This window comes from Coregonus lavaretus, assembly GCF_964263955.1.
Source record: "Coregonus lavaretus genome assembly, contig: HAP1_SCAFFOLD_206, whole genome shotgun sequence".
Classification (NCBI taxonomy): domain Eukaryota; kingdom Metazoa; phylum Chordata; class Actinopteri; order Salmoniformes; family Salmonidae; genus Coregonus; species Coregonus lavaretus.
The window spans coordinates 156,752-184,086 of NW_028160450.1; the positions used below are offsets into that span (position 1 = coordinate 156,752).

A 27,335-nucleotide genomic window follows, 5' to 3' on the forward strand; every position below is an offset into this window, starting at 1 on the left:
CGTCAAATGCTGACTTGTATCACGAGTGACCTGGCTGCAGTAGGGGTCAGTTTACCTTCACTGTGAATCCATCTCAACCCTAAAGCTAGGTTCCAATGTCCATACCACTTAGTAATGTATTGGCCATGTATTCTAGGTAGTATTATAAACTGGGTGGTTTGAGCCCTGAATGCTGATTGGCTGACAGCCATGGTACCACGGGTATGACAAAACATTTATTTTTACTGTTCTAATTACATTGGTAAACAGTTTATAATAGCAATAAGGAAAATTGGGGGTTTGTGGTATATGGCCAATATACTACGGTTAAGGGCTGTATCCAGGCACTCCGTGTTGCGTCGTGCATAAGAACAGCCCTTAGCTGTGGTATATTGGCCATATACCACACCCTCTCGTGCCTTATTGCTTAAGTGAGCTAGTGTGGATATTGGAACGCAGCCCAAAAGACTAGGCCAACACATGAGAAAATAAGAGACACATGATCGCACAACTGAGTAGACTTCAACCCAGCAGTAGAACTTCACCTAGGCTTAGAGACAACGCTCTAATGCCAGTCAGGCCTGCTCAACTCAGAGCCTGCCCAGAGAGTAGGAGAAGACAGAGTGTGTGTAGGAGAGAGAGTAAGTCTCAGACAGTAATCCAGCTAGGTCCTACCTTGTCATGGTTCTCCTTGACCCAGCTCTTTACTGTCTCCAAGGCAATATTTGCCGCAGGCTCGTTGGGGAAACCTGGAGAGACAGAGAGCGAGCGAGAGAGAGACCAAGAGACAGAGACAGAGAAAGAGAGAGAGAGATAGATAGAGAGTTAGCTAAGTTACTTTTAACAGACAGACAGACAGACAGACAGACAGACAGACAGACAGACAGACAGCCAGACAGACAGACAGACAGACAGACAGACAGACAGATAGACAGACAGGAAGCAAGAATTCGGTATGCACACATGATCACATATTAATGCACACATGAGCACATTTGAGCTCAAGCTTATGCTCACGCACACAGTCAAGTATAAAAAAACTAAGCACTGCTGTTTGTGAGAAATACAGTAGTCGAGGAGATAGAGGAGGACAGTGTGGACACACAGCGACGTGATAATGGATCTATAAATCTCACAACAATGGAGAATAAAGCCCTAATTAATGACACTGGGGTGATAATGATAGTGAAGGCTGACACTCTCTCTGTATTGACCAGCGTGATAGTGTGTGTGTGTGTGTGTGTGTGTGTGTGTGTGTGTGTGTGTGTGTGTGTGTGTGTGTGTGTGTGTGTGTGTGAGCGTGCGTGTGTGAGAGTGTGGTCGTGTGCGTCATTGTAAGCATGTGTGTGTGTAGAATCTTGGCGTGACCCTGGACAACACCCAGTCGTTCTCCGCAAATATCAAAACAGTGACTCGCTCCTGCAGGTTCATGCTCTACAACATCCGTAGAGTACGACCCTACCTCACACAACAAACATCGCAGGTTCTAATGCAGGCACTTGTCATCTCCGGTCTGGACTACTGCAACTCTCTGTTGGCTGGCTGGACTCCCCGCTTGTGCCATCAAACCCCTGCAACTTATCTAGAACGCCACAGCCCGCCTGGTGTTCAACCTTCCCAAGTTCTCCCATGGCACCTCCGCACACTCCACTGGCTTCCAGTCGAAGCTGGCATCCACTACAAGACCAAGTTGCTTGCCTACGGAGCAGCAAGAGGAACTGCCCCTCCCTACATTCAGGCTATGCTCAATCCCTACACCCCAATCCGATCACTCCGTTCTGCCACCTCTGGTCTCTTGGCCCTCCCACCCCTACGGGAGGGCAGATCCTGCTCTGCTCAGCCCAGTCCGAGCTCTTCTTTGTCCTGGCACCCCAATAGTGGAACAAGCTTCCCCCTGATGCTAGGACAGCAGAGTCCCTGTCCATCTTCCGAAAATGTCTGAAACCCTACCTCTTTTTAGAGTATCTTAAATAATCCTACAACTAACACTTGCCCTCAACTTTTTCCTACTAGCACTGGCTTTGCTGATAGCTACTTTATTGAGGAAAATTGTACTTACTATGACTGAGAAATGTGGTTGTCTCACCTAGCTATCTTAAGATGAACTGTAAGTCGCTCTGGATAAGTGTCTGCTAAATGTAAAATGTAAATGTATGTGCGTGCATGTGCGTTTTCGTTAGCGTGAGCGTGTTCGTGAGTGTGTGTGAGTTTGTGTACAGGTCGCTGAATCTACAGCAGCTAATGTCCTTATTAATCACGCCTACTATGCCAGCACATGAACAGCAACCTCTGTGTTAACACAATGTATCGATCCAGGCACAAATAGATGGAGTGGATACATTTTTTATAAGGCAAAAGGAAGGTTGGAGGGAGGGCTGACTCTCTCTACTGGATGGGAGCTGATTGTAACATTGTCTGACAGTGTTCTGGAGTAGCATATGACGTGGCAGTTGCTCTTAGTCAGCTGTTGGTTACACAAACCGTCTGATCCATACTGCAAATCAACTATTTTCTGTGACAAAAGTTCTTCAAGGCAGTAAATGCACCACCAAAAGGTTGATTTTGTTTGTTTGGGGGCCCTAGGGATATTGTTTTTGCTATTTTCAAGCTAATTTCTTGCAATTCTATACAGTTTAACATGACAACATATTTTAGATGGTAGACTATTTTAGTGGTAGCCTCCATTTTACATGATTTCCATAACAAATATGTATATGAACCATTAATTAGTATATATACCCTTATTCAAATCACTTGGGGCTATCACTACAAAAATAAATGCTTTATGCTTTTGTGCAGTTTTGAAGTGAATAGCTCCATTGATTGCAATCAGATCCACACATTGTAGGAGATTACATAATTCCTGCTCAGAGTAAAGTAAAAAACTAAGATTTAAGACTCATTGACTTCTTAAGGTTGTAGATCAGCCAATGAATGTCATAGCAACAAACCGAAGATATGCAACAGAGCTGCATCTTTCCTGTGTATTATACGGTTCATTGCTAGCCTAAAGCTTTGCGGAGAAACACATCGTTATACATTGGTTTATATAATCGGATTTGGTTAGGTGTGCAAAATAACAATTTAGCTGGCCAATGCCAACCTCTGGAAACCCCCTCGAGCCAACCCTGCTTTGATAGACGCGGATCAAGGAGACTATCAAAAATGAAATCCCAAAAATGTAATGGTTTTGCCACTTACCTAAACACAGGTTCAAAAGTAGGTAGGTGAAAGGAGGCTAACAACATCGCAAGGCATCATTTGCACTGCCAGTCTTGGTATCTCATTCTGCAAGTTTGCGTTTACACCATCAGAAACAGTTTTTTTTTTTCTGTCATGATTATTAAAACTGCAATTAGCGTTCCATTCAACATGTCCTGCAAAGCAATCAAGTTTTGCATGAATGGAAACTGCAATGAAATGCCTCAACAGTAGCCTACCGTCTTTTTTAATTTGATGAGGAATTTTGTGATGTCGCACAAAAACCCACATGTTATTTACGGGTGTTCATCCTCGCTCATTCAATTCATGTTCATACTTGAGTGTTCCGATTGTTGGTGAAAGTTGTTGCATAAAAGTTCCTCAAGGCACAGCAGTGTGCCGCGGCACACCTGTTGAAAACCACTGGTTTAGCGATACCAGAAGGCACAATAACAGAACCTGTTGAAAACCATTGGTCTAGCGATACCAGAAGGCACAATAACATAACCTCTTGAAAACCACTGGTCTAGCGATACCGGAAGGCACAATAACAGAACCTGTTGAAAACCACTGGTCTAGCGATACCGGAAGGCACAATAACAGAACCTGTTGAAAACCACTGGTCTAGCGATACCGGAAGGCACAATAACAGAACCTGTTGAAAACCACTGGTCTAGCGATACCGGAAGGCACAATAACAGAACCTGTTGAAAACCACTGGTCTAGCGATACCGGAAGGCACAATAACAGAACCTGTTGAAAACCACTGGTCTAGCGATACCGGAAGGCACAATAACAGAACCTGTTGAAAACCACTGGTCTAGCGATACCGGAAGGCACAATAACAGAACCTGTTGAAAACCACTGGTCTAGCGATACCGGAAGGCACAATATCAGAACCTGTTGAAAACCACTGGTCTAGCGATACCGGAAGGCACAATAACAGAACCTGTTGAAAACCACTGGTCTAGCGATACCGGAAGGCACAATAACAGAACCGACCTCTATCAAATCGCTTCAGCCTTTGACCACGACCCTGAGTCATGACACTGTAACAACCTCTAATAAATAAAGGAAGTAACAACCTTTGACTCTTGACCTTTGACCAAGATGAAAGTAAAAGAGTGGGTGTGCAGAGCAAGGTCTTAAAGTTGTTCTTCTTTTCTTTTCATTATTTTTTTCTTTCTTTTTTGTCTTTCTTCCTTACTCTGAAACTACCAGATGTCACAATCTTTCAGAACAATTTGTGAATCACAAGTAAGGAAGTAACAACCTCTGACTCTCTTGACCTTTGACCCAGATGGAAGGAAGAGAGTGGGTGGGTAGAGCGTTCTATATACCTGCCTCTATACCTGCTGTCATGATCTTTCAGCACAGAGCAATTTGTGACTCACGGGTAAGTGGTCTAGACAGGCTGGATAGAGGCATTTTCCACCACATATCTTTTTCCCTCTTCTCTATTTTTATTTATACTATATATACAAAAGTATGTGGACACCCATTCAAATTAATGGATTCGGCTATTTGAGCCACACCCGTTGCTGACAGGTGTATAAAATCGAGCACACAGCCATGCAATCTCCATAGACAAACATTGGCAGTAGAATGGCCTTACTGAAGAGGTCAGTGACTTTCAACGTGGCACCGCCATAGGATGCCACCTTTCTAACAAGTCAATTCTTCAAATGTCTGCTAGAGCTGCCCCGGTTAACTGTAAGTGCTGTTATTGTGAAGTGTAAACGTCTAGGAGCAACAACGGCTCAGCCGCGAAGTGGCTCACAGAACAGGACTGCTGAGTCCTCGGTTGCAACACTCACTACCAAGCCCAAACTGCCTCTGGAAACAACGTCAGCACAGGAACTGTTCGTCAGGAGCTTCGTGAAATGGGTTTCCATGGCCGAAAAGCCTAAAATCACCATGCACAATGCCATTGGACTCTGACGGACGAATCTGTGTTTGGTGGATGCCAGGAGAACGCTACCTGCCCAATGCATAGTGCCAACTGTAAAGTTTGGTGGAGGAGGAATAATGGTCTGGGGCTGTTTTTCATGGTTCAGGCTAGGCCCCTTCGTTCCAGTGAAGGGAAATCTTAACGCTACAGCATATAATGACATTCTAGACGATTCTGTGCTTCCAACTTTGTGGCAACTGTTTGGGGAAGGCCCTTTCCTGTTTCAGCATGACAATGCCTCCGTGCACAAAGCGAGGTCCATACAGAAATGGTTTGTCGAGATTGGTGTGGAAGAACTTGACTGGCCTGCACAGAGCCCTGACCTCAACCCCATCGAACACCTTTGGGATTAATTGGAACGCCGACTGTGAGCCAGGCCTAATCGTCCAACATCAGTGGCCGACCTCACTAATGCTCTTGTAGCTGAATTGAAGCAAGTCCCCACAGCAATGTTCCAACATCTAGTGGAAAGCCTTCCCAGAAGAGTGGAGGCTGTTATAGCAGCAATGGGGTGACCAACTCCATATTAATGCCCATGATTTTGGAATGAGATGTTCGACGAGCAGGTGTCCACATACTTCTGGTCATGTAGTGTATCTATCATCCTTTTTGTCTCTCCAACCTCTACCCATCGGTGTCTTTCTGACCATGATGGCTCTCTCCTGTTTCTCTTTCTCTCTTTCTCTCTTTCTCTCTCCCTCTTTCCCTTCCATCTCTCTCCTTCCCTCCCTAACCTCTCTGTCTCTCCATCTTTGACAGTACTGCTGAGAAGCAGGGAATAGCAGGGGATAGCAAGGGACAGCTGAGCTCTGCACTCTAAACTGTAGGTCCTGGAAAAGGGGGATGAGAAGGAGGGAGATGGGGGTGAAGGAGGGAGGGGGAGGGGAGGATGGGAATGTGAGCTGAATACTAGCAGGCCTGAGAGGTTCCAGTCTGTCTGTCTATAGTTCAGTCTGTCTGTCTGTAGTGAACTGCTACTAAACTGCTTGCTTACAATCACTACCCTTGAGCTAACAACTCCATATTCTGAAGGCTTCCGATGCCTTTCACAGATCACCTAAGACTGATTTTCCCAAATGCACAGTCACACATATCACAGATTCACACTCACACCCACACAGATGAGTAAATAGATGAGAAAGACGACAACTATGGTGATATAAACAGCATCAACTATGGTGATATAAACAGCATCTTGTGAAGAGCACACAACATGAGGAGTGTCAGGTGAATAAGCAAATAAATACATAAATAAATCAATCAATATTGATGTTAGGAGGCAGGAGGCCCGTCTGTCTGTGAGTCTCCTCTCCTCCTCTCTTCTCTCCTTCCTTCCTCTTTTCTCATATCCTCTCTGTTTCTCTCTCTTTATCTATCTCTCTTTCCATTCTCTCTCTTTCTTTCAATCTTTCTCTCTCTTCTCTCTACCAACACTCTACCTTATGAGCTATGGTAGTTGGTGGTGTTGAGAATAACTATTAAGTCTTAATCATAAAATATTGTGCTGCACTGGCCAAAAGTAGTGAGTGGAAGGCCGCCAGTACATTTAATCTATTTAGCACAGTTTCTACAAATCCACTATCGATTTGAACATCATCACTATTAATCATATAGCAGGGTCTGGAGAGAGTGATGGAGGGAGAGAGAAAGAGAGAGATAGAGAGGGGGAGAGAGGGTCTGGAGAGAGTGAGTGTAGAGAAAGAAAAGAAGAAGAGAGAGGTAGGGGAAGAGAGGTAGAGAGATATAGCAAGATCGAGAAAGAAAGGCCGAAAGAGAGAGAGAGATCGAGTGAGAGAAAAGAGAGAAAAAGAGAGTGAGGGCATGAGAAGCACAAAAAGAGAGGGAGAGAGCACACACACACACACACACACCGGCACGCACGCACACACACACACACACACACACAGGCACGCACGCACACACACACACACACACACACACACACACAGGCAAGCACGCACACACACACACACACACACACACACACACACACACACACACAGGCAAGCACGCACACACACACACACACACACACAGGCACGCACGCACACACACACACACACACACACACAGGCAAGCACGCACACACACACACACACACACACACACACACACACACAGGCACGCACGCACACACACACACACACACACACACACACACACACACACACACACACAGACAGACACACACACACACAGGCACGCACGCACACACACACACACACACACACACAGGCACGCACGCACACACACACACACACACACACACACACACAGGCAAGCACGCACACACACACACACACACACACACACAGGCACGCACGCACACACACACACACACACACACACACACACACACACACACACACACAGGCAAGCACGCACACACACACACACACACACACACACACAGGCACGCACGCACACACACACACACACACACACACACACACACACACACACACACAGACAGACACACACACACACAGACACACACACAGACACGCACAGACACACACACACACACACACACAGACACACATAGACACACACACACAGGCACGCACGCACACCACACAACAGCAGGCGGGCTACCAACAACACACAGCACGACACACACACCAAAAACACACACACACACACACACACACACACAACACAGACAGACACACACACACACACACACACACACAACACACACACACGACACACACACACACACACATGCACACACACACACACACACACACACACAGCGCACGCACACACCACACACACACAACAGACACACACAGACACACACAGACACACACACACAGACACACAAACACACACACACACAGGCACGCACGCACACACACACACACACAGACGCACGCACGCATGCACACACACACACACACACACACAGACACACATAGGCACGCACGCACGCACACACACACACAGACTCACACAGACACACACACAGGCACGCACGCACACACACACACACACAGACACATACACACACAGACATGCACACACCCACAGACACACACACAGACACGCACAGACACACACACACACACACACACACAGACACACATAGACACACACACACACAGGCACGCACGCGCACACACACACACACACACACACACACACACACAAACACACACACACACACACAGACAGACATGCACACACACACACACACACACACAGACACACATAGACACACACACACAGGCACGCACGCACACACACACACACACACACACACACACACACACACACAGACAGACAGACATGCACACACACACAGACACAAACACACATACACAGACACACACACACACACACACAGACACGCACGCACACACACACACACACACACACACAGACACACACAGACACACACACACAGACACACAAACAAACACACACACAGGCACGCACGCACACACACACACACACACAGACGCACGCACACACACACACACACACACACACACACACAGACACACACAGGCACGCACGCACGCACACACACACACAGACTCACACAGACACACACACACAGGCACGCACGCACACACACAGACACATACACACACACAGACACACACAGACACACACACACATACACGCACACACACACACACACACACACACACACACACACACAGATGCCCAAGGTCAACAGTAGCAGTCGCAGTGCTCTCTCTGATCATTCGTCTCCCTCACAACAACATCCCCCCTGCACAAAATATTTTTCCTCACCCCGCCTCACCTTGCCTCTTCCTTCCCTCACAACTTCCCTACCCTGCTCCTCACCCCTTCTCCCCAGCCTGGACTAGCATGTCTATGTGCTCTAAACAGACACAACAATAAAATGTTTCCCTCCCTCCCGCTCTCTATTTCTCTCCACTGCCAGCAGAGCTCTCTATAGCTCCACAGCTCCACAATGGTGTGATGCTACAGTCCTTTCATTTTACATAACAAGACCATTCAAATTGACTGCCTCCTACAAATCAACTAACAATAAATACTGTCAAAATGCCAGGCTCTACAAGCCTTAGTACACAACTTGTAAATATCATAAAAAATTAATAAACACTTGTACTTCCTTTCTTTCTCACTTGGTCTCTCTCGCTCTCTCTTTTCCCCCTCTCTCTCTCACACAATCTCGTTCACAATCTCTCTCTCTCTCTCTCTCTCTCTCTCTCTCTCTCTCTCTCTCTCTCTCTCTCTCTCTCTCTCTCTCTCTCTCTCTCTCTCTCTCTCTCTCCCTCTCTCTCTCTCTCTCTCTCTCTCTCTCTCTCTCTCTCTCTCTCTCTCTCTCTCTACCCTCTGGTGTATGCTGTGCCGTGGTGTGTTGGGTTGATAAATAACACTGCACCACCTGAGTCCTCATCAGAGACACAGCATTGGGCTGCCTGTTATACACCGATCCCATCAGCAGTGTCTCAAAAAGACACATCTCCCAGAGCCCACTGTGTTAGGCCAAAGGAGGAGAGAAAAGGGGGAGAGGGGGGACAGGAGAGCAGGAGACAGGTGAGGAACAGGGAGGTCCTGGAGGGCCCAGTCATCACTCCGCTTGACGCTTAGCCCCTACCGCCAGCCCTCCCTCCCTCACTCCCTTGCGCTGACAGATTAGGTTTAGCTGAACCCTCCACACTGCAAATGGAGCAGGAAGAGAGGAAAACAGAGTGAGTGAGAGAGAGAGAGAGAGATAGAGATAGAGAGAGAGAGAGAGAGGGAGAGGGAGAGGTAGAGAGAGAGAGAGAGAGAGAGAGAGAGAGAGAGAGAGAGAGAGAGAGGTAGAGAGAGAGAGAGAGAGAGAGAGGAGAGGTAGAGAGAGAGAGAGAGAGAGAGAGAGAGAGAGAGAGAGAGAGAGAGAGAGAGAGAGAGAGAGAGAGAGAGAGAGAGAGAGAGAGAGAGAGAGAGAGAGAGAGAGAGGACAGAGCACAGCAGAGTCTGTGGCACGTGGACTAAAGGGAGTGATTGCATAATATTAACATAGTACATACAGTACCATCCATTACATGACTGTTTCCATGTAGGCTCAGTGACCGAGGATGACAGGAAACAGTTAGATAATATTGCTCATTTTGTCTCAGAATGTCATAGTACTATCCCTATGGCACTCTAACCCAAATAACCCTAACCCTGGCATTAAATAAACTGCAGCACACTGGCAATCTTGTTTACTCCACCATCTTTTTGATGCTCCACCAATAAATAGGCCAGCAAAAATGGTTGCCTCAATCGATGGTGAATTTGATAAGCAACATTGTTCAACATGATTCAATTCTCTAATAAAATAAAGTGAAAACCTCAGAGGTATGTTTCTCTGTGTTCTCTCTCTCATCTATCTCTTTCTCTCTCTCTTTCATCTCTCTCTCATCTCTCTCTCTTTCTCTCTCTCTCTCTCCCTCCCCCATGTATTCTGTAAACCAAATCAAATGTAGTCATGGTTCACAGTATTCCGTACAAGGCTTTTGCTATAATCAACGTTCTCTGTTACAGTAATCGATAAGATAACTCTGTGTACCTTTTTTGGGTAATTTAATTACTTTTCCCTTTCATTTACTTATCAATAACCATGTTGTTTATATATTTTGATTAATTGGGTCAGAGAATTCCGTATAACAAATTAAAAACCAATCTAGTATGACCATATTTGAGTTCCCTTAAGTTGAATTATGGCCGGTCTAATACCTACAGTGAGGGAAAAAAGTATTTGATCCCCTGCTGATTTTGTACGTTTGCCCACTGACAAAGACATGATCAGTCTATAATTTTAATGGTTTATTTGAACAATGAGAGACAGAATAACAACAAAATAATCCAGAAAAACGCATGTCAAAAATTTTATAAATTGATTTGCATTTTAATGAGGGAAATAAGTATTTGACCCCTCTGCAAAACATGACTTAGTACTTGGTGGCAAAACCCTTGTTGGCAATCACAGAGGTCAGACGTTTGTTGTAGTTGGCCACCAGGTTTGCACACATCTCAGGAGGGATTTTGTTCTACTCCTCTTTGCAGATCTTCTCCAAGTCATTAAGGTTTCGAGGCTGACATTTGGCAACTCGAACCTTCAGCTCCCTCCACAGATTTTCTATGGGATTAAGGTCTGGAGACTGGCTAGGCCACTCCAGGACCTTAATGTGCTTCTTCTTGAGCCACTCTTTTGTTGCCTTGGCCGTGTGTTTTGGGTCATTGTCATGCTGGAATACCCATCCACGACCCATTTTCAATGTCCTGGCTGAGGGAAGGAGGTTCTCACCCAAGATTTGACGGTACATAGCCCCGTCCATCGTCCCTTTGATGCGGTGAAGTTGTCCTGTCCCCTTAGCAGAAAAACACCCCCAAAGCATAATGTTTCCACCTCCATGTTTGACGGTGGGGATGGTGTTCTTGGGGTCATAGGCAGCATTCCTCCTCCTCCAAACACAGCGAGTTGAGTTGATGCCAAAGAGCTCGATTTTGGTCTCATCTGGCCATAACACTTTCACCCAGTTCTCCTCTGAATCATTCAGATGTTCATTGGCAAACTTAAGGCCCTGTATATGTGCTTTCTTGAGCAGGGGGACCATGCGGGCGCTGCAGGATTTCAGTCCTTCACGGCGTAGTGTGTTACCAATTGTTTTCTTAGTGACTATGGTCCCAGCTGCCTTGAGATCATTGACAAGATCCTGCCGTGTAGTTCTGGGCTGATTCCTCACCGTTCTCATGATCATTGCAACTCCACGAGGTGAGATCTTGCATGGAGCCCCAGGCCGAGGGAGATTGACAGTTATTTTGTGTTTCTTCCATTTGCGAATAATCGCACCAACTGTTGTCACCTTCTCACCAAGCTGCTTGGCGATGGTCTTGTAGCCCATTCCAGCCTTGGGTAGGTCTACAATCTTGTCCCTGACATCCTTGGAGAGCTCTTTGGTCTTGGCCATGGTGGAAAGTTTGGAATCTGATTGATTGATTGCTTCTGTGGACAGGTGTCTTTTATACAGGTAACAAGCTGAGATTAGGAGCACTCCCTTTAAGAGTGTGGTCCTAATCTCAGCTCGTTACCTGTATAAAAGACACCTGGGAGCCAGAAATCTTTCTGATTGAGAGGGGGTCAAATACTTATTTCCCTCATTAAAATGCAAATCAATTTATAACATTTTTGACATGCGTTTTTCTGGATTTTTTTTTTGTTATTCTGTCTCTCACTGTTCAAATAAACCTACCATTAAAATTATAGACTGATCATTTCTTTGTCAGTGGGCAAACGTACAAAATCAGCAGGGGATCAAATACTTTTTTCCCTCACTGTATCAGAAATACACCATATAACCTGATATGAAATAAATATACTATGAAGTGTTCACTGTCATTCTAATACTCTGCAGTGTGTTTTCACTAGTTACAATCTGGATAATAGAACAGGGAGAAGTCATGGTCTAAATAAAGTCAGGATTACGACCTATACTGCAGAGAAAAACCTTCCCTGCAAAATCGACATACTACTAGACCGACCCCACTAGAGGACAGAGCAGCAGACTAGCCACCCAGGACAGGGAGAAGACTCCAGACGCCACCAGGTGTCAAATGCCCCAGAGCTCCACTACTAAAGCAGACAGCATAGCCAGGGACACAGGGACACACAGGGCAGGGCTGTGACCATGACCGACTTATCAGACCAGGGAAGGAGAGAAAATACAGAGAGAAAGAAAGGGAGAGGGCAGTAGGGTTGCTAGAGAGAAAAAATAGAAAGATCAAAAGAGAAAGGGAGGTAGAAGTGGTAGAGGCAAGAGAAAGATCGAGAGAAAGAGAGAGAAAGATTGAGATTGTGTTCAAGAAAAAAAAAAAGAGAAAAAGAGAGAGAGAAAGAGAGAGAGAGAGAAAGATAGAGAGAGAGAAAGAGAGAGAGAGAGAGAGAGAGAGAGAGAGAGAGAGAGAGAGAGAGAGAGAAAGAGAGAGAGAGAGAGAGAGAGAGAGAGAGAGAGAGATAGAGAGATAGAGAAAGATAGAGAGAGAGAGAGAGAGAGAGAGAGAGAGAGAGAGAAAGAGAGAAAAAGAGAGAGAGAGAAGAAAGAGAGAAAGATAGATAGAGAGAGAGAGAGAAAGATAGAGAGAGAGAAAGAGAGAGAGAGAGAGAGAGAAAGAGAGAGAGAGAGAGAGAGAGAGAGAGAGAGAGAGAGAGAGAGAGAGAGAGAGAGAGAGAGAGAGAGAGAGAGAGAGAGAGAGAGAGAGAGAGAGAGAGAGAGAGAGAGCAGTCTCCTCAGATGACCTTGGAAACCTTCCAAGAAGCTGATGACACACTGGTGTCCTACATGATCAAATTAAACACGGGTGACATTTTATTTCTCTCCTATTCAAAACATCTGTGCTCGCTGCGACTGAGTGATACGCAACAAAGAAAAGTTGTACTTTCAAAGTAGCTAAAGCTATTGTCCTCTGGGTGAGGAGTGAAGAGGGAGTGAGGTATTTTTACATTAGGTTTATCATCCGTAGCGCTGGAGTAGAATAAGGCTAGTGTTGAGTATAAAGCACACCGTGTAACTCTGTCAAATGGGCTAGAAGACTCCCCCGGCTCCCTCTGAGTATAGGGTCTGCGTCCCAAATGGCACCCTATTCCATATGTAGTGGACTTCTTTTGACCAGGGCCCATAGGGAATCCCATAGGGCTCTGGAACAAAAGTAGTGCACTACAGATGTAGGATCTTAATTTGATCACCTGTATTTGAGGTTTAAAAGGCTTCTGAAGTTTGTCATTTCCACTTTTAAATTTCAGATTTGATTTTCCCTTACAAAAACGTCTCAACCCCTACAAAAATGTCCATTAATTATAATCCACACTGTAGAAAACCCTCTCTCTGGCCCTGTGGGGGAGGCACACACTCTGTAGCCTTTACTGCTGAAGTAGCCTACAATGCCCCGCCTCAGCCTGACTCCATTGTCCAGTGGTAGAGGCCACTTCACACCTCTGTGTTAGGGACCAGATTCAGAGATTTTGAGATTCTGATTCAGAGATTCAGATTCAGAGTGTTTAATAGTGTACTGGATTGCAGGTGTGATTGCAGAGTACAGTGAAAATCTTAGGGTCCGAGCTCCAACATGCCGCACTAAGTGAAATAAAATAATGAAAATGGTAACAAAAACAACAACAATAGAAATAGAAATAGCACTATATAAATCATAACAACTATATTTGGCATAGTTTATGTGTACTTCACCATTCAGGCCATGTGGTACACTCTGCCCTATCACTATTCTACAGTCTTAGAAAAAAGGATTCCAAATAGGTTCTTTGCGGAAGGATAGGGTTCTACCAAGAACCGTTTTGATCAGAAGATCCATTTTTGGAAGACAAGGGTTCTTTGTTAATTAAAGGGTTGTACCTAGAACCTTTAACATCCTGAGAACTGTTTTTTGGAAGAAAGGGTTCTTTGATTATTCTTTGGAAGGCAAGAAGGATTCTTTGGAAGGCAAGAAGGGTTCTACATAGAACCATACATAATATTTCCCAGCATGCTCTATTGCAGGGAGATTTTCTGAATTGTTTGTTTTACTGTAATATCTGTATTTTTGCATGTACATTGATTGGATGATTAATTTTATGCTTCACAAAGATAAATAACACCGTTTTCTAAACTAATCCAATCTATTGGATTTATTGCATCCGTTACTGAGATGGTTGTTCCAGTTTAGATGATTGAGGTAGTCTCAGTAGTCAATCTTTCTTACCCTGGCAGTCACTCTGAATGCAGGTTGCGGGTGATTAACAATTCCACTTGTTGGATATCCTAACTCTGGCTGTATTCCAATAGGAATTACACATCACTTTGCAAGCCCCCAAAAATGATTGTGCCCCCCCCCCACTTGAGGGAATTTATTATTAAATATACTTATTGTAGGCTAATAATAATTGTGCCCTGCCCTCCCATGCATTTCATATGCCCCCCTTAAGACTGAGGTCTGGCGACGGGTCTGCTTGCAGGCCTGATGTGGCCTGTTCAACCTCTCTTTCGGAACGTCTGAGATCCCCAGAGATTGGAAAGCTGCCGCGGTCATCCCCCTATTCAAAGGGGGTGACACTCTAGATCCAAACTGTTACAGACCTATATCCATCCTGCCCTGCCTTTCGAATGTTTTTGAAAGCCAAGTTAACAAACAGATCACTGACCATTTCGAATCCCACCGTACCTTCTCCGCTATGCAATCCGGTTTCCGAGCTGGTCATGGGTGCACCTCAGCCACGCTCAAGGTGGCTAAACGATATTATAACCACAATCGATAATAGACAGTACTGTGCAGCCGTCTTCATCGACCTGGCCAAGGCTTTTGACTCTGTCAACCACTGCATTCTTATTGGCAGACTAAATAGCCTTGGTTTCTCAAATGACTGCCTCGCCTGGTTCACCAACTACTTCTCAGATAGAGTTCAATGTGTCAAATCGGAGGGCCTGTTGTCTGGACCTATGGCAGTCTCTATGGGGGTGCCACAGGGTTCAATTCTTGGGCCGACTCTTTTCTCCGTGTATATCAATGATGTCGCTCTTGCTGCTGGTGACTCTCAGATCCACCTCTATGCAGACGACACCATTTTGTATACATCTGGCCCTTCATTGGACACTGTGTTAACAAACCTCCAAACGAGCTTCAATGCCATACAACACTCCTTCCGTAGCCTCCAACTGCTCTTAAACACTAGTAAAACTAAATGCATGATCTTCAATCGAACGCTGCTGGCACCCGCCCACCCAACTAGAATCACTACTCTCGACGGGTCTGACCTAGAGTATGTGGACAACTACAAATACCTAGGTGTCTGGTTAGACTGTAAACTCTCCTTCCAGACTCACATTAAGCATCTCCAATCCAAAGTTAAATCTAGAATCGGCTTCCTATTTCGCAACAAAGCCTCCTTCACTCATGCTGCCAAACATGCCCTCGTAAGACTGACTATCCTACCAATCCTTGACTTCGGCGATGTCATTTACAAAATAGCCTCCAACACTCTACTCAGCAAATTGGATGTAGTCTATCACAGTGCCATCCGTTTTGTCACCAAAGCCCCATATACTACCCACCACTGTGACCTGTACGATCTTGTTGGCTGGTCCTCACTACATATTCGTCGCCAAACCCACTGGCTCCAGGCCATCTATAAATCACTGCTAGGCAAATCTCTGCCTTATCTTAGCTCATTGGTCACCATAGCAACACCCACCCGTAGTATGCGCTCCAGCAGGTATATCTCACTGGTCATCCCCAAAGCCAACACCTCCTTTAGCCGCCATTCCTTCCAGTTCTCTGCTGCCAATGACTGGAACGAACTGCAAAAATCTCTGAAGCTGGAGACTCTTATCTCCCTCACTAACTTTAAGCATCAGTTGTCAGAGCACCTTACCGATCACTGCCACTGTACACAGCCCTTCTGAAATTAGCCCACTCAACTACCTCATCCCCATATTGTTATTTATTTTGCTCATTTGCACCCCAATATCTCTATTTGCACATAATCTCTTGCACATCTATCATTCCAGTGTTAATACCAATTGTAATTATTTTGCACTATGGCCTATTTATTGCCTTACCTCCATAACTTGCTACATTTGCACACACTGTATAGATATTTTCTGTGGTATTTTTGACTTTATGTTTTGTTTTACCCCATATGTAACTCTGTGTTGTTGTTTTTATCGCACTGCTTTGCTTTATCTTGGCCAGGTCGCAGTTGTAAATGAGAACTTGTTCTCAACTGGCTTACCTGGTTAAATAAAGGTGAATTTTTTTTAAATAAAAGATTCCTAACACCACTGTGTTAAGGCGTCAGCATGCTTCAGTTCAGCTAGCCAAAGTCGGCTAGGCGAACCGAACGAGTGTGCATACACCCTTAAAAACGAGAGAAAAGCAGCAATAGTACTGTTCGTACATTTTGAGACGCCGTAGCCAGTATAAACTTCCTCAAAACAGTCAGAATTATTCTAAGATAAATCAAGAAATCAGTCATTAATTTTGACGTTTTTGCCAAGGAGATCTTAGCCGCGCAGTTTTACATCTAACTAAGATGTATGCTGCAGTTTTCTCAATGAAAATTTTGCCATGAAAACGAGTCGTCTCTCGTTGAATGACAAAAAATACTTTATTGAAGAATCCCTACAGTTGACCAATCACGGACGAAGGGGCGTAGACTTCGGCTGGCCTGGAGACATTTTTTGGTATGCCCGAACAGCCGAAAAAAACCTTACCAAAGTCCAAAACTAACAAAAAACGTCACAAAATGTTGTCATAATATATGTACAAACTCTTCCGAACCGTTTCAGCTGGGAAGCATTCGGACGGCTTTAGGGTATAACTAGGCCCTAAAAAAAGGCCTTATGATATATGTAATGTATTGTCATAAATAATAACATTTTAAAGGCTAATAAGGCTGGTGGAACCGTTCATAGAGAATTTTAGGAAGAACCGTCCAAAGATAAAAGGGTTCTCAGTAGAACCCTTCATGGAGGATTCTAGGTAGAACCATATACAAGAGGTTATTTGAAAAACCCTACATAGAGGGTTCTAGATAGAACCCTATGCAACAGGTTCCCAGCACCAAAAAGGGTTCCCCTGTGGGGACAAGCCGAAAAACCCTGTATGGGTCTATTTAGCACCTTTTTTTCTAAGAGTGTATTGGTGAAGTTGTATATCACACACCTAATATGGCCAACCAGTGACCTCATCACGTCCAGAGTCATTTCCTGCTACAGCCATAGCTATGTCCAACATGGCTGCGGTTTACACACACACAAAAATGGTTCTAAATAGTACCAGATCGGGGTTTGTTGGCTTGTAACCATAACGTAACCCTTTTTGGTGCTATATAGAACCCTTTTTTGAAGGTTAAAGAACAATACTCATAAGGTTCTAAATGGAAACTATATTTTGCTATAAAGAACCCTTTTCTAAGGTTCTATAAAGAACCATTAAAAAAGGTTATATATTGCACCAAAAAAGGGTTCCGCTACGGTTACAACCCTTGGGGCTATATAGAACCCTTTTTTATGGTTCTTAATAGAACATTTATGGAGAATGGTTCTATAAATAACCTTTCTTAATCTGAAAGGTTCTTTGTATATCCTTTTGAGGAACCATACAGTTTTTTAAAATTCTGGCCAGTCATATTATATTGTTAAAATTCCTTAGGTGTTATTGTGTTAATTTACAAGTTGAATCAAGTGAGCTACTTCTGGAACAGCTGGAGGCCCCTGAGGAGAGAATTTAGAACCACTGACTGATTTAGTCAACCATTCTCAATTGACACAAGGCCATACATGAGTCTTTCACAAGACACTGTCACGAGTGGCCATAGTCATATGTAATGGTATAACACAACAGATAAACTAGAATGACACTCTCACTCACAATTGCACAAAAAGAGCTGTGCAATTGTGAGCCGCCTCCCCTACATTTGAATTATCACTAAAAGAGAAAATAACCCTTTTATGATGTGCAAAGAAGAGCTCAAAGGGTTCTTTAAGTCATTATGGTTCCACATAAAACCATCACCCTTCCCAAAGAACCCTTGAGGAATCCTAATATTTTGGTGTGTACATGTTAGCATGTTAGCATCCTAGCCTGCTAACAACTAGCCGCTAACTGTACTGTGCATAGGGTTTATACAGCCCTCCATGATGGCCTATAGCCTGAAGCCTACTATAGCCATTGTCCTACTAGCCTAGCATGCTAGCCTCACCTGTATATATATTGTATAATATGCTAACTGCTAATTGCATCCTGTTTTATACTGCCTATGCTAGGCTAGTCCCTTACTACGGTATGTTACCATTACTGATATGCAGCATGTTAGCCTACTAGTATTTCTGTACTGTATGCCTATTACCAGCCAATACCGTTAGCATGCTAGCACAGCCAATGCTACAATAGCCATTCCCATTGTGTGCTAGCCCATTGCTACCTTACTGCTGCTATGTATATGTTACATTATTACAATTTCTACTGTTTACAGGGCGGCATGTAGCCTAGCGGTTAGGGCGTTGGACCAGTAACCGAAAGGTCACTGGTTTGAATACCCGAGCCGACAAGATGAAAATGTGCCCTTGAGAAAGGCACTTAAAGATGCACTCTCAAACTTTTTTTATAATTTCAGCCAGTAGTTTTGAAAGTGGTGCTCACATGCCAAAAGTGGTCACGTTTTTTTGTGTACTATGTCATCAAATTGTGTACTATGTCATCCATTTCGCATGATATGTCACGTCCTGCAATTTGTTTGTTTTTAATGCAATTTGTATGATATCTTACGAATCCAATTCATATTATATGTTACGAATTTGTTGTGCTTAAGATCCTGGAGTGCATCTTTAACCCTAATTTGCGCCAGGGGCGCCGTACTACTATGACTGACCCTGTAAAACAACACATTTCACTGTGCCTATCGTGTATGTGACAATAAAACATATTGTATTTATTTTTTATTTTTTATAGCCTCATATTGTTTTAAGGCCAGTTTATACTTGGTCTAACGACATGTCTGTGAACAATTAGAATGCGACAAGTGTCGCTGGTCAAAACTACAGTTAATGTCTCTGCGACTGTCGCAACGTCCGTTGTCGTGGTTACTGGGCTGTTACAGCAACAAGACCAAATCCATCTTGCCATCATTACCTTGTAAATAATTATGTTGTTGTGGGTTTATTTTCCGGAAAAATTAATTAAAAGTAGATAAAGTTAAGACGTTGTCAGCTATTCTCTGGTCATTATTTTAACTGGCTAGCCAACTAGCTAGCTAAAAAGCTAGCAACAAACCAAAACATTGTTTAGAAAGTTGCTTTTAGTTGCCTGGCTTGATAGGTTGACATTTGATACATTCATTTTTAAACGGATGGGTTTATTGATGTTCAAATAGAACAAGTAGGCTATTTGGAGCACTGGGCTGCTGCTGTCGTTTTTTGTTTACACTTTTTCATAACGACAAGTTAGATGTTGGCCGAATGTTCATGATGTCACTGCGACAACTGTCTCCAGACATGTCCATAGACCAACTGTAAAACAGCCTTTACTCTTGTGTAATATACACTGAGAATACAAAACATTAAGAACACTCTTTCCATGACATAGACTGACCAGGTGAATCCAGGTGAAAGCTATGATCCCTTATTGATGTTACTTGTTAAATTCACTTCCATCAGTGTAGATGAAGGGAAGGAGACTAGGGATTTAACCCCGACGAATTGAGGCTGTTTTGAGGGCAAAGGGGGGAGGGGGGGGGGGGGGTGCAACTCAATATTGGGAAGGTGTTTCTAATGTTTGGTATACTCAGCACAAACAGACCTGCGACTAGATAGCTAGATAGACTAGATAGCTCATCATCTGTGTTAATCAAAGAATGCTCAGGGAGACTTGTTATTTAACCAGTGAAATTAGTTTAGGATTTATAAAAGGTCATTGTCACACCGAATATCAACAGATCTGGGACCTGGCCATAGTATTTTGTGTTTAGCATCCAAATATGTCACTCCAAATATGAACAGATCTGGGACCAGGCTACAGTATATTCTGTTGAGCATCCAAATCAGGAAGTATGAATCCAATCTCTTCTTTGTTTACATCCATAATGAGAGGCTCTGACATTCTCTTCTCACTGAAATTAAAGTCATCACTTGAAATCTCATCCCTGCTTTGTTTTTAAAGTAGGTGTTTCTCGCACCCAGACTCACACATTATCTATTTCGAAACATAATCACAATAAGGCAAATCAGCTTAAACGTTGCTAAATACATCTTCACGCCGTTCACTGGGTAGGTCAACTTTTATTGTTTGTGTCTGTGCAACCAACACTGGCAGACTTTGATTTTTAATAGATGTTTCTAACACTTACTATGTCATATTCACAGGGTCAGTTTGACAAAACAACACATCCCGTTAGTTAGACCAATTCCTAATAGACCACTTCCTGTTTGGTATACTCAGTGTATATTTCCTGTTTCTTCTGTCCATTTTAGAAAACCATTATTCACTTTCACCAATTGTATTCCTCTTCCTGTTTGCTGTGTGTATGTAGTGTGTTTCTGTTTGATGTGTGTGTGCGTGTGTGTGTTTGGATCTGGTAATAAAGTGTGGATTTCTACTGGTCATTTCTGTTAAGCAGGACCCCGGGACAGTTGTGCTTAATAATTCACATTTCCTGTTGCTGAAGGATTATTTTCCTGATGTAGCAAACTGGCTCAAATTAAGATCCTACATCTGTATACAGTATAGGGAATAGGGTGCCATTTTGGACGGGCCCTAGTTCTCTGTTACCCACTGATACAGCACACCCTCCCTGTGTACCTTGAACTGTCCCCAGCCAAGCTCCCTCTCCAGGCTAAGCTCCCTAAAGTAAATCCCCATGATTTAAAGGAGAGTTGGAGACTGGGCAGTAGGCAGTATGGGAGGGGAGGAGGCTAGTTCTAGTGAGCCACTACTAGCTCATCACTGGGGAGAGATAAGGAGAAGGTGCCATGATCTTGACCAGATATGAAGGGGTTAAGAGGGAGGAGTGTATGTGTGTGTGTGTGTTGGTGTGTGCTAAAATTGACCGGAGATGGAGGGAGTTAGAAGGAGAGTGTGTGTGTGTTTGTGCGTGCGTGCATGAGCCAGAAAGCTCAGCGTTCGTCGGCAGGGTGAAAACTGTTAGCTACTCTGGCCCTCTCTAACCCTCTCTAACCCTCTCTGACCCTCTGAGCTGGACACCACACTGGGCTCACGGTGTCTGTCTGGACACACTGGACATCACACCCACAGAGCCTGGGTGGATTATGATGTGGCTATACAGACAGAGGCTGCGTCCCAAATGGTACCCTATTCCCTACATAGAGCACTACTTTTGGTGGTTGTCTGTGATATGTGGATGTGACCCTAGTGGACCCTGGTCAAAAGTAGTACACTATGTAGGGAATAGGGTACCGTTTGGGAGGCGGACAGTCTCTGAGGATTACACACAGACACATATCTCAGACAACCACCAGTCACTGTAAAACCCCTTTGTCAACAATATCCCTTCAAATCCTTCAAAGACGGATGAGGAGGAGGGTGAGGGATGAGTAAACACGGACTACCAGACCTGGTCCGCATCTCAAATGGCACCCTATTCCCCATAGGGCTCAGGTCAAAAGTAGTGCACTATACAGGCAATAGGGTGTCATTGGTACACACGCTTGGTTTAAAATATTATCCAAATGTTTTCAATTCTTTGAATGTTTGCTTTAGCTTGCTTCGAATGCCAAGTGGGTGGGGTTTGCACATTTAAGACTATTCTATTGGTTTCATTGCGCCAGGCAAACTCAATCAAGCCCAGATAAACTATTTGACATGATTTTGAATACTATTTGAACCCAGGTCTAACAGATAGGAATGTGTTCAGAACTAGAAGCATGTGTTCCAGTATTCCGGTGTTTTGGTGTTTAGAAGGCTCTGATTGGTCTGATAGGGTTCTAAATGCCAGTGTATGGCTGGATCTGTCAGGTAAATGTGAGACTTAATGTTCCCGTCCATGGTTTGACACGGTGCTAGCTAGACCTTGGTTGGGTACATCCCAAATGGCACTCTATTCCCTTCATAGAGGGCCCTGGTCAAAAGTAGTGCACTATAAAGGGAATAGGGTGCCATTTGGGACGCAGCACTTCCGCTCCGTGCCAAGATTGATAATCTCAAGCCTCTCATAAACCCTCCGATACTGCAGCCCATTACAAGGCTGTTCTAAAGCGTTCTCTCTCTCTCTCAATGCCAGCAGAAATGAGGCCTCTGCAAGGTCTCTCATACCAGACTATACTGTGCATACTGCAGGTTGAAATCCTTCACCCTAGGTGAGGAATTTCTTGATTATGTCAGTGTTGTGTGTTGTGAAGACATTGAGAGGTGTCTGCTCCTCAGAAGGAATAATCCGCTTGAACCACAGGTCGGTCGTGTGGCGGCAGCCGCCCATGATTGATGGGAGAACAGGACCAACACTTAATAACCTCTATCATGCCTCGCGACCTCGCGACCCTATGGTGTGTGCCAGTTTGTTTATGGGTGGTACGTCCGTCCCTTTCTCCCTCCCTCCCTCACCCGCACGCCGACACGCTAACCAGTGCCCGACCGCTGCAGAATCTCTGCTGGGGCTAATGGGCCGGACTGAGGGATTGGACTGTCAGCACGGAGCTGGGAGTCATTTTTCTTCCTTCCCGCACGGCCGTCTGAGGTAGACGTAGAGGTAGCCCCTGTGCACCCCTTGCGACGCCCTACCCCATGCTCTCCCAATCATCTGTCAGCGGTGACGGAGCCTGCTGGAATAAGGGGGCGTGAGGGAGGAGAGGGAGGGTGTCAATTAGCCTTAGCTGTCCTGACAAATCTGTTTTTCCTCTCTCCACCACAACCACTGAGGCTGCAGCCGCTGAGGCCCTGGACAACTCGGTCCCTCGTTCCTCTCTGTCACTTTGTGGGGGCTGTGGATTTGTTTTGCCGCTGCAATTACAAGTCTGTAAATGGGTCACACACAGACACTCCATTACAATGTGTGTCTCAGTGTGTGTCTCAGTGTGTATGTGAGGGGACCAAGTGAGAGGAAGAGTTAGAGGAAGGAAATAAAGAGTCCTTTGCACCTTTCATGACGAAACGTACAAAGAGGACTTGACCTTAGTAATACTCTCAAATGTAAACAAACACAATAGGCCTGGAAAGAGAATAAGTCATTAGTACTGGGGGGATTACATTACATCATCATCATACTGTACTGCCTCTGAAGCCCCCCCCCCCCCCCCCCCCCCCCCACCACCAGTGGAGGTGATGCAGTTAGTTATGGAGAGGGAGGGCTAACCGCTAAGCTGTTTATTTATTTATTGAATAGTCTGTTTAATACTTGTCCCAGTCCCAGCCTGTGTACTGTTTAGCCCTTTCCTTTGAAGTGAGGAAATCTGGGTATAGAGGAGTGGAGTGGTGTGGTGTAACAGACGGCAGAAGACTGCAGAGACACACAGTCACCAGCAATTATGTGGAATGAAACTTCATATAAAGAGGATACGGCCATTCCCATAGGGGTGGGTTGTCTTGAATGGATAATAAGAATGATACGAAATAGGTTAGAGTGAAACTGTAGTCACATCCATCCGACACATAAATACACATCCAAGATATACAGTAACACACAAAAAGAAAATAACAAGAACAGCCTTACCGTAGATTCCTGTGGATATACATGGGAAGGCCTGTGGAAAGAAAGAGAGAGACGACGGTCAGTGCATGTTTCCATTATAAAATGTACATTGTAAAACGCCACGTACGTAAAATACAGTATTGGTAATTTTCCATCTCTCCAGCACGGGAATAGAGAAACCTAAGCCAGCAGGTAGTAAAATAAAATGTGTCAGTTTCTATTATTCATTGACTGTCTTTAATATTGCTCTCTACTGGTGGCCTTTGAAACCCGTTCTACTCAATGCTCCTTTTCATTTTCTAATAAGTACAGCACTAACATAACATACTGTATCTGTATCCCAAATGGCACCATATTCCCTTTATAGTGCACTACTTTAGACCAGAGTCCTATGGGCCCTGATAATAAGTAGAACACCATATAAGGAATAGGGTACCATTTTGGACGCAGACACTAACATACCTTACATGTGATTTATATTAAACTACTTATGATGAAATCCACCACAGGCATGTAGTGATTCCAATAATACTGTATGGCACGCCTCTATATAATACACTCCCAATGTGAAATGTTACAGGATCATTATCTTGCAGAATATAAGTTACAGTATACTTTAATAGGGTTTCCCAAACTAAGGGCCGCGACCCCATGTGGGGTCGTCTGATTTGAAAATGTGGTTGAAAGAGGGAAATATGCATTTGATTTTTAGAGCCGGGGTTATGTCAGTAACCTCCGGTAGTTGCTAGATGCGGTTGTAATAAACAGAGCGGTTTCTGTTTTCTTCCAAAAAATTTGACTCTCTTTTGAATGGTTTAAGCTACAAAATATGATGACCCCATCATTGAAAGATAAGACTCTCAGGAACACATACGTACACTACATGACCAAAAGTATGTGGACATCTGCTCGTCTAACATCTCATTCCAAAATCATGGGCATATAATATGGAGTTGTTCCCCCCTTTGCTGTTATAACAGCCTCCACTCTTCTGGGAAGGCTTTCCAACTGGCTCGCAGTCTGCGTTCCAATTCAACCCAAAGGTGTTCGATGGAGTTGAGGTCAGGGCTATGTGCAGGCCAGTCAAGTTGTTCCACACCAATCTCGACAAACCATTTCTGTATGGACCTCGCTTTGTGCACAGGGACATTGTCATGCTGAAACAGGAAAGGGCCTTCCCCAAACTGTTGCCATAAAGTTGGAAGCACAGAATAGTCTAGAATGTCATTGTATGCTGCAGCGTTAAGATTTTCCTTCATTGGAACTAAGGGGCCTAGCCCGAACCATAAAAAAAAAACTCCTCCACCAAACTTTACAGTTGGCACTATGCATTCAGGCAGGTAGCGTTCTCCTGGCATCTGTCAAACCCAGATTTGTCACAAGTGTGATTCATCACTCCAGAGAACGCGTTTCCACTGCTCCAGAGTCCACTGGCGGCGAGCTTTACACCACTCCAGTCGACTCTTGGCATTGTGTGCATGGTGATCTTAGGCTTGTGTGCGGCTGTTCGGCCATGGAAAAACATTGATGAACAGTTCTTGTGCTGACGTTGCTTCCAGAGGTAGTTTGGAACTCGGTAGTGAGTGTTGCAACCGAGGACAGACGATTTTTACGATGGTCCCGTTCTGTGAGCTTGTGTGGCCTACCACTTCGCAGCTGAGACAATGTTGCTCCTAGACTTTTCCATTTCACAAATGGGGCAGATCTAGCAGGGCAGAAATTTGACGAACTGACTTGTTGGAAAGGTGGCATCCTATGACGGTGCAACGTTGAAAGTCAATGAGCTCTTCAATAAGGCCATTCTATTGCCAATGTTTATCTATGGAGATTGCATGGGTGTGTGCTTGATATTATACACCTGTCAGAAACAGTTGTGGCTGAAATAGCCAAATCCACTCATTTGAAGTGGTGTCCACATACTATTGTAGATATAGTGTATGTACTGTTTCCCGCTACTATGCCCAGAAGCCATTAGAACAGATTGGATAAGACCAGGCACTAAATCAGACAGGGGATAAAGAACATCATCAAGGGGAAAATAATAAAGACAAATATATTTTAAAAAGATACGTGTATATATATTTACAAAAACATATATGGGGGATTGGAAATGATGCAGACAATTACATTGATGGAAGCTACAATCTATCTGCAGTATTAAAGCTGGTCTACTCCCCCCCCCCGTCAATGACTATGTTATTTTCAACAAAGAAGCTCATACAACATTATTGCCTGATGGTCTTCTGAACTTCCCAATACCTTTCTGATGCATTTCAATCACTTCAAACCATACTGTCTTCAGATTGAAATACTGTCAAAAATACTGCCAGACTGATTTGTAGTAGACTGTCATAGTCCAAATAAACAAAGTTAACATTGGCCGTAGATTACATAACTTGTTGAAACCATTTGATATCAAAATGGGTTCGGGGCCAAAAAAAGTATGTTTAGTATGTTACTTTGCAGAAAGTAAGTTTCAGATCTACTGATTCCATCCAGAAAAACAATAAACTTTATGCACACACACACATGCAATTTGTTACGCACACAAATCTACTTATAAAGCACTCCACACTTTCACACATTGACGTATTCAAAAATGGCTGTCACAATATTGCACTAATTAATGTTATGTGTGATTAAATTGAAGCCATATTTCGGCAAGACAGCGGACGTGGTCACACACACAACCACACACATACTAGCTAGCGGGGACTTGTCCTAAGGGGAACAGTAGATCAGCGCTATGGTGGATCCAAAGGTACATCTCTCTGCATAGTAATTATACTCATGAATATCATAATGAAAAAATGAATCAGATTGATCTGTCCCGGGAGCCAGAGCTCTCTCTCTCAAATGCACGCGCACACACACGCGCACACACACACACACACACACACACACACACACACACACACACACACACACACACACACACACACACACACACACATACACACACACACACACACACACACACACACACACACACACACACACACACACACACACACACACACCAGCCTGTATCTCTGTCTGTCTATACAC

At 44.3% G+C, this 27,335-nt stretch overlaps 1 protein-coding gene across 1 annotated transcript in view; it reads right to left on the bottom strand.

Moving 5' to 3' along the window:
* Positions 1-627: 627 nt before the first annotated feature.
* The window catches only part of LOC311121823 (ADP-ribose glycohydrolase MACROD2-like), a gene marked incomplete at both ends in the record, with an annotated part of 532,081 nt that continues 505,373 nt past the window's right edge, over positions 628-27,335 (bottom strand). The window contains 2 exons of the mRNA XM_084196265.1: positions 628-728; positions 24,309-24,339. Of these exons, the coding sequence (XP_084052391.1) occupies positions 628-728; positions 24,309-24,339 (132 nt within the window). The remainder of the gene's footprint in view (positions 729-24,308; positions 24,340-27,335) is intronic.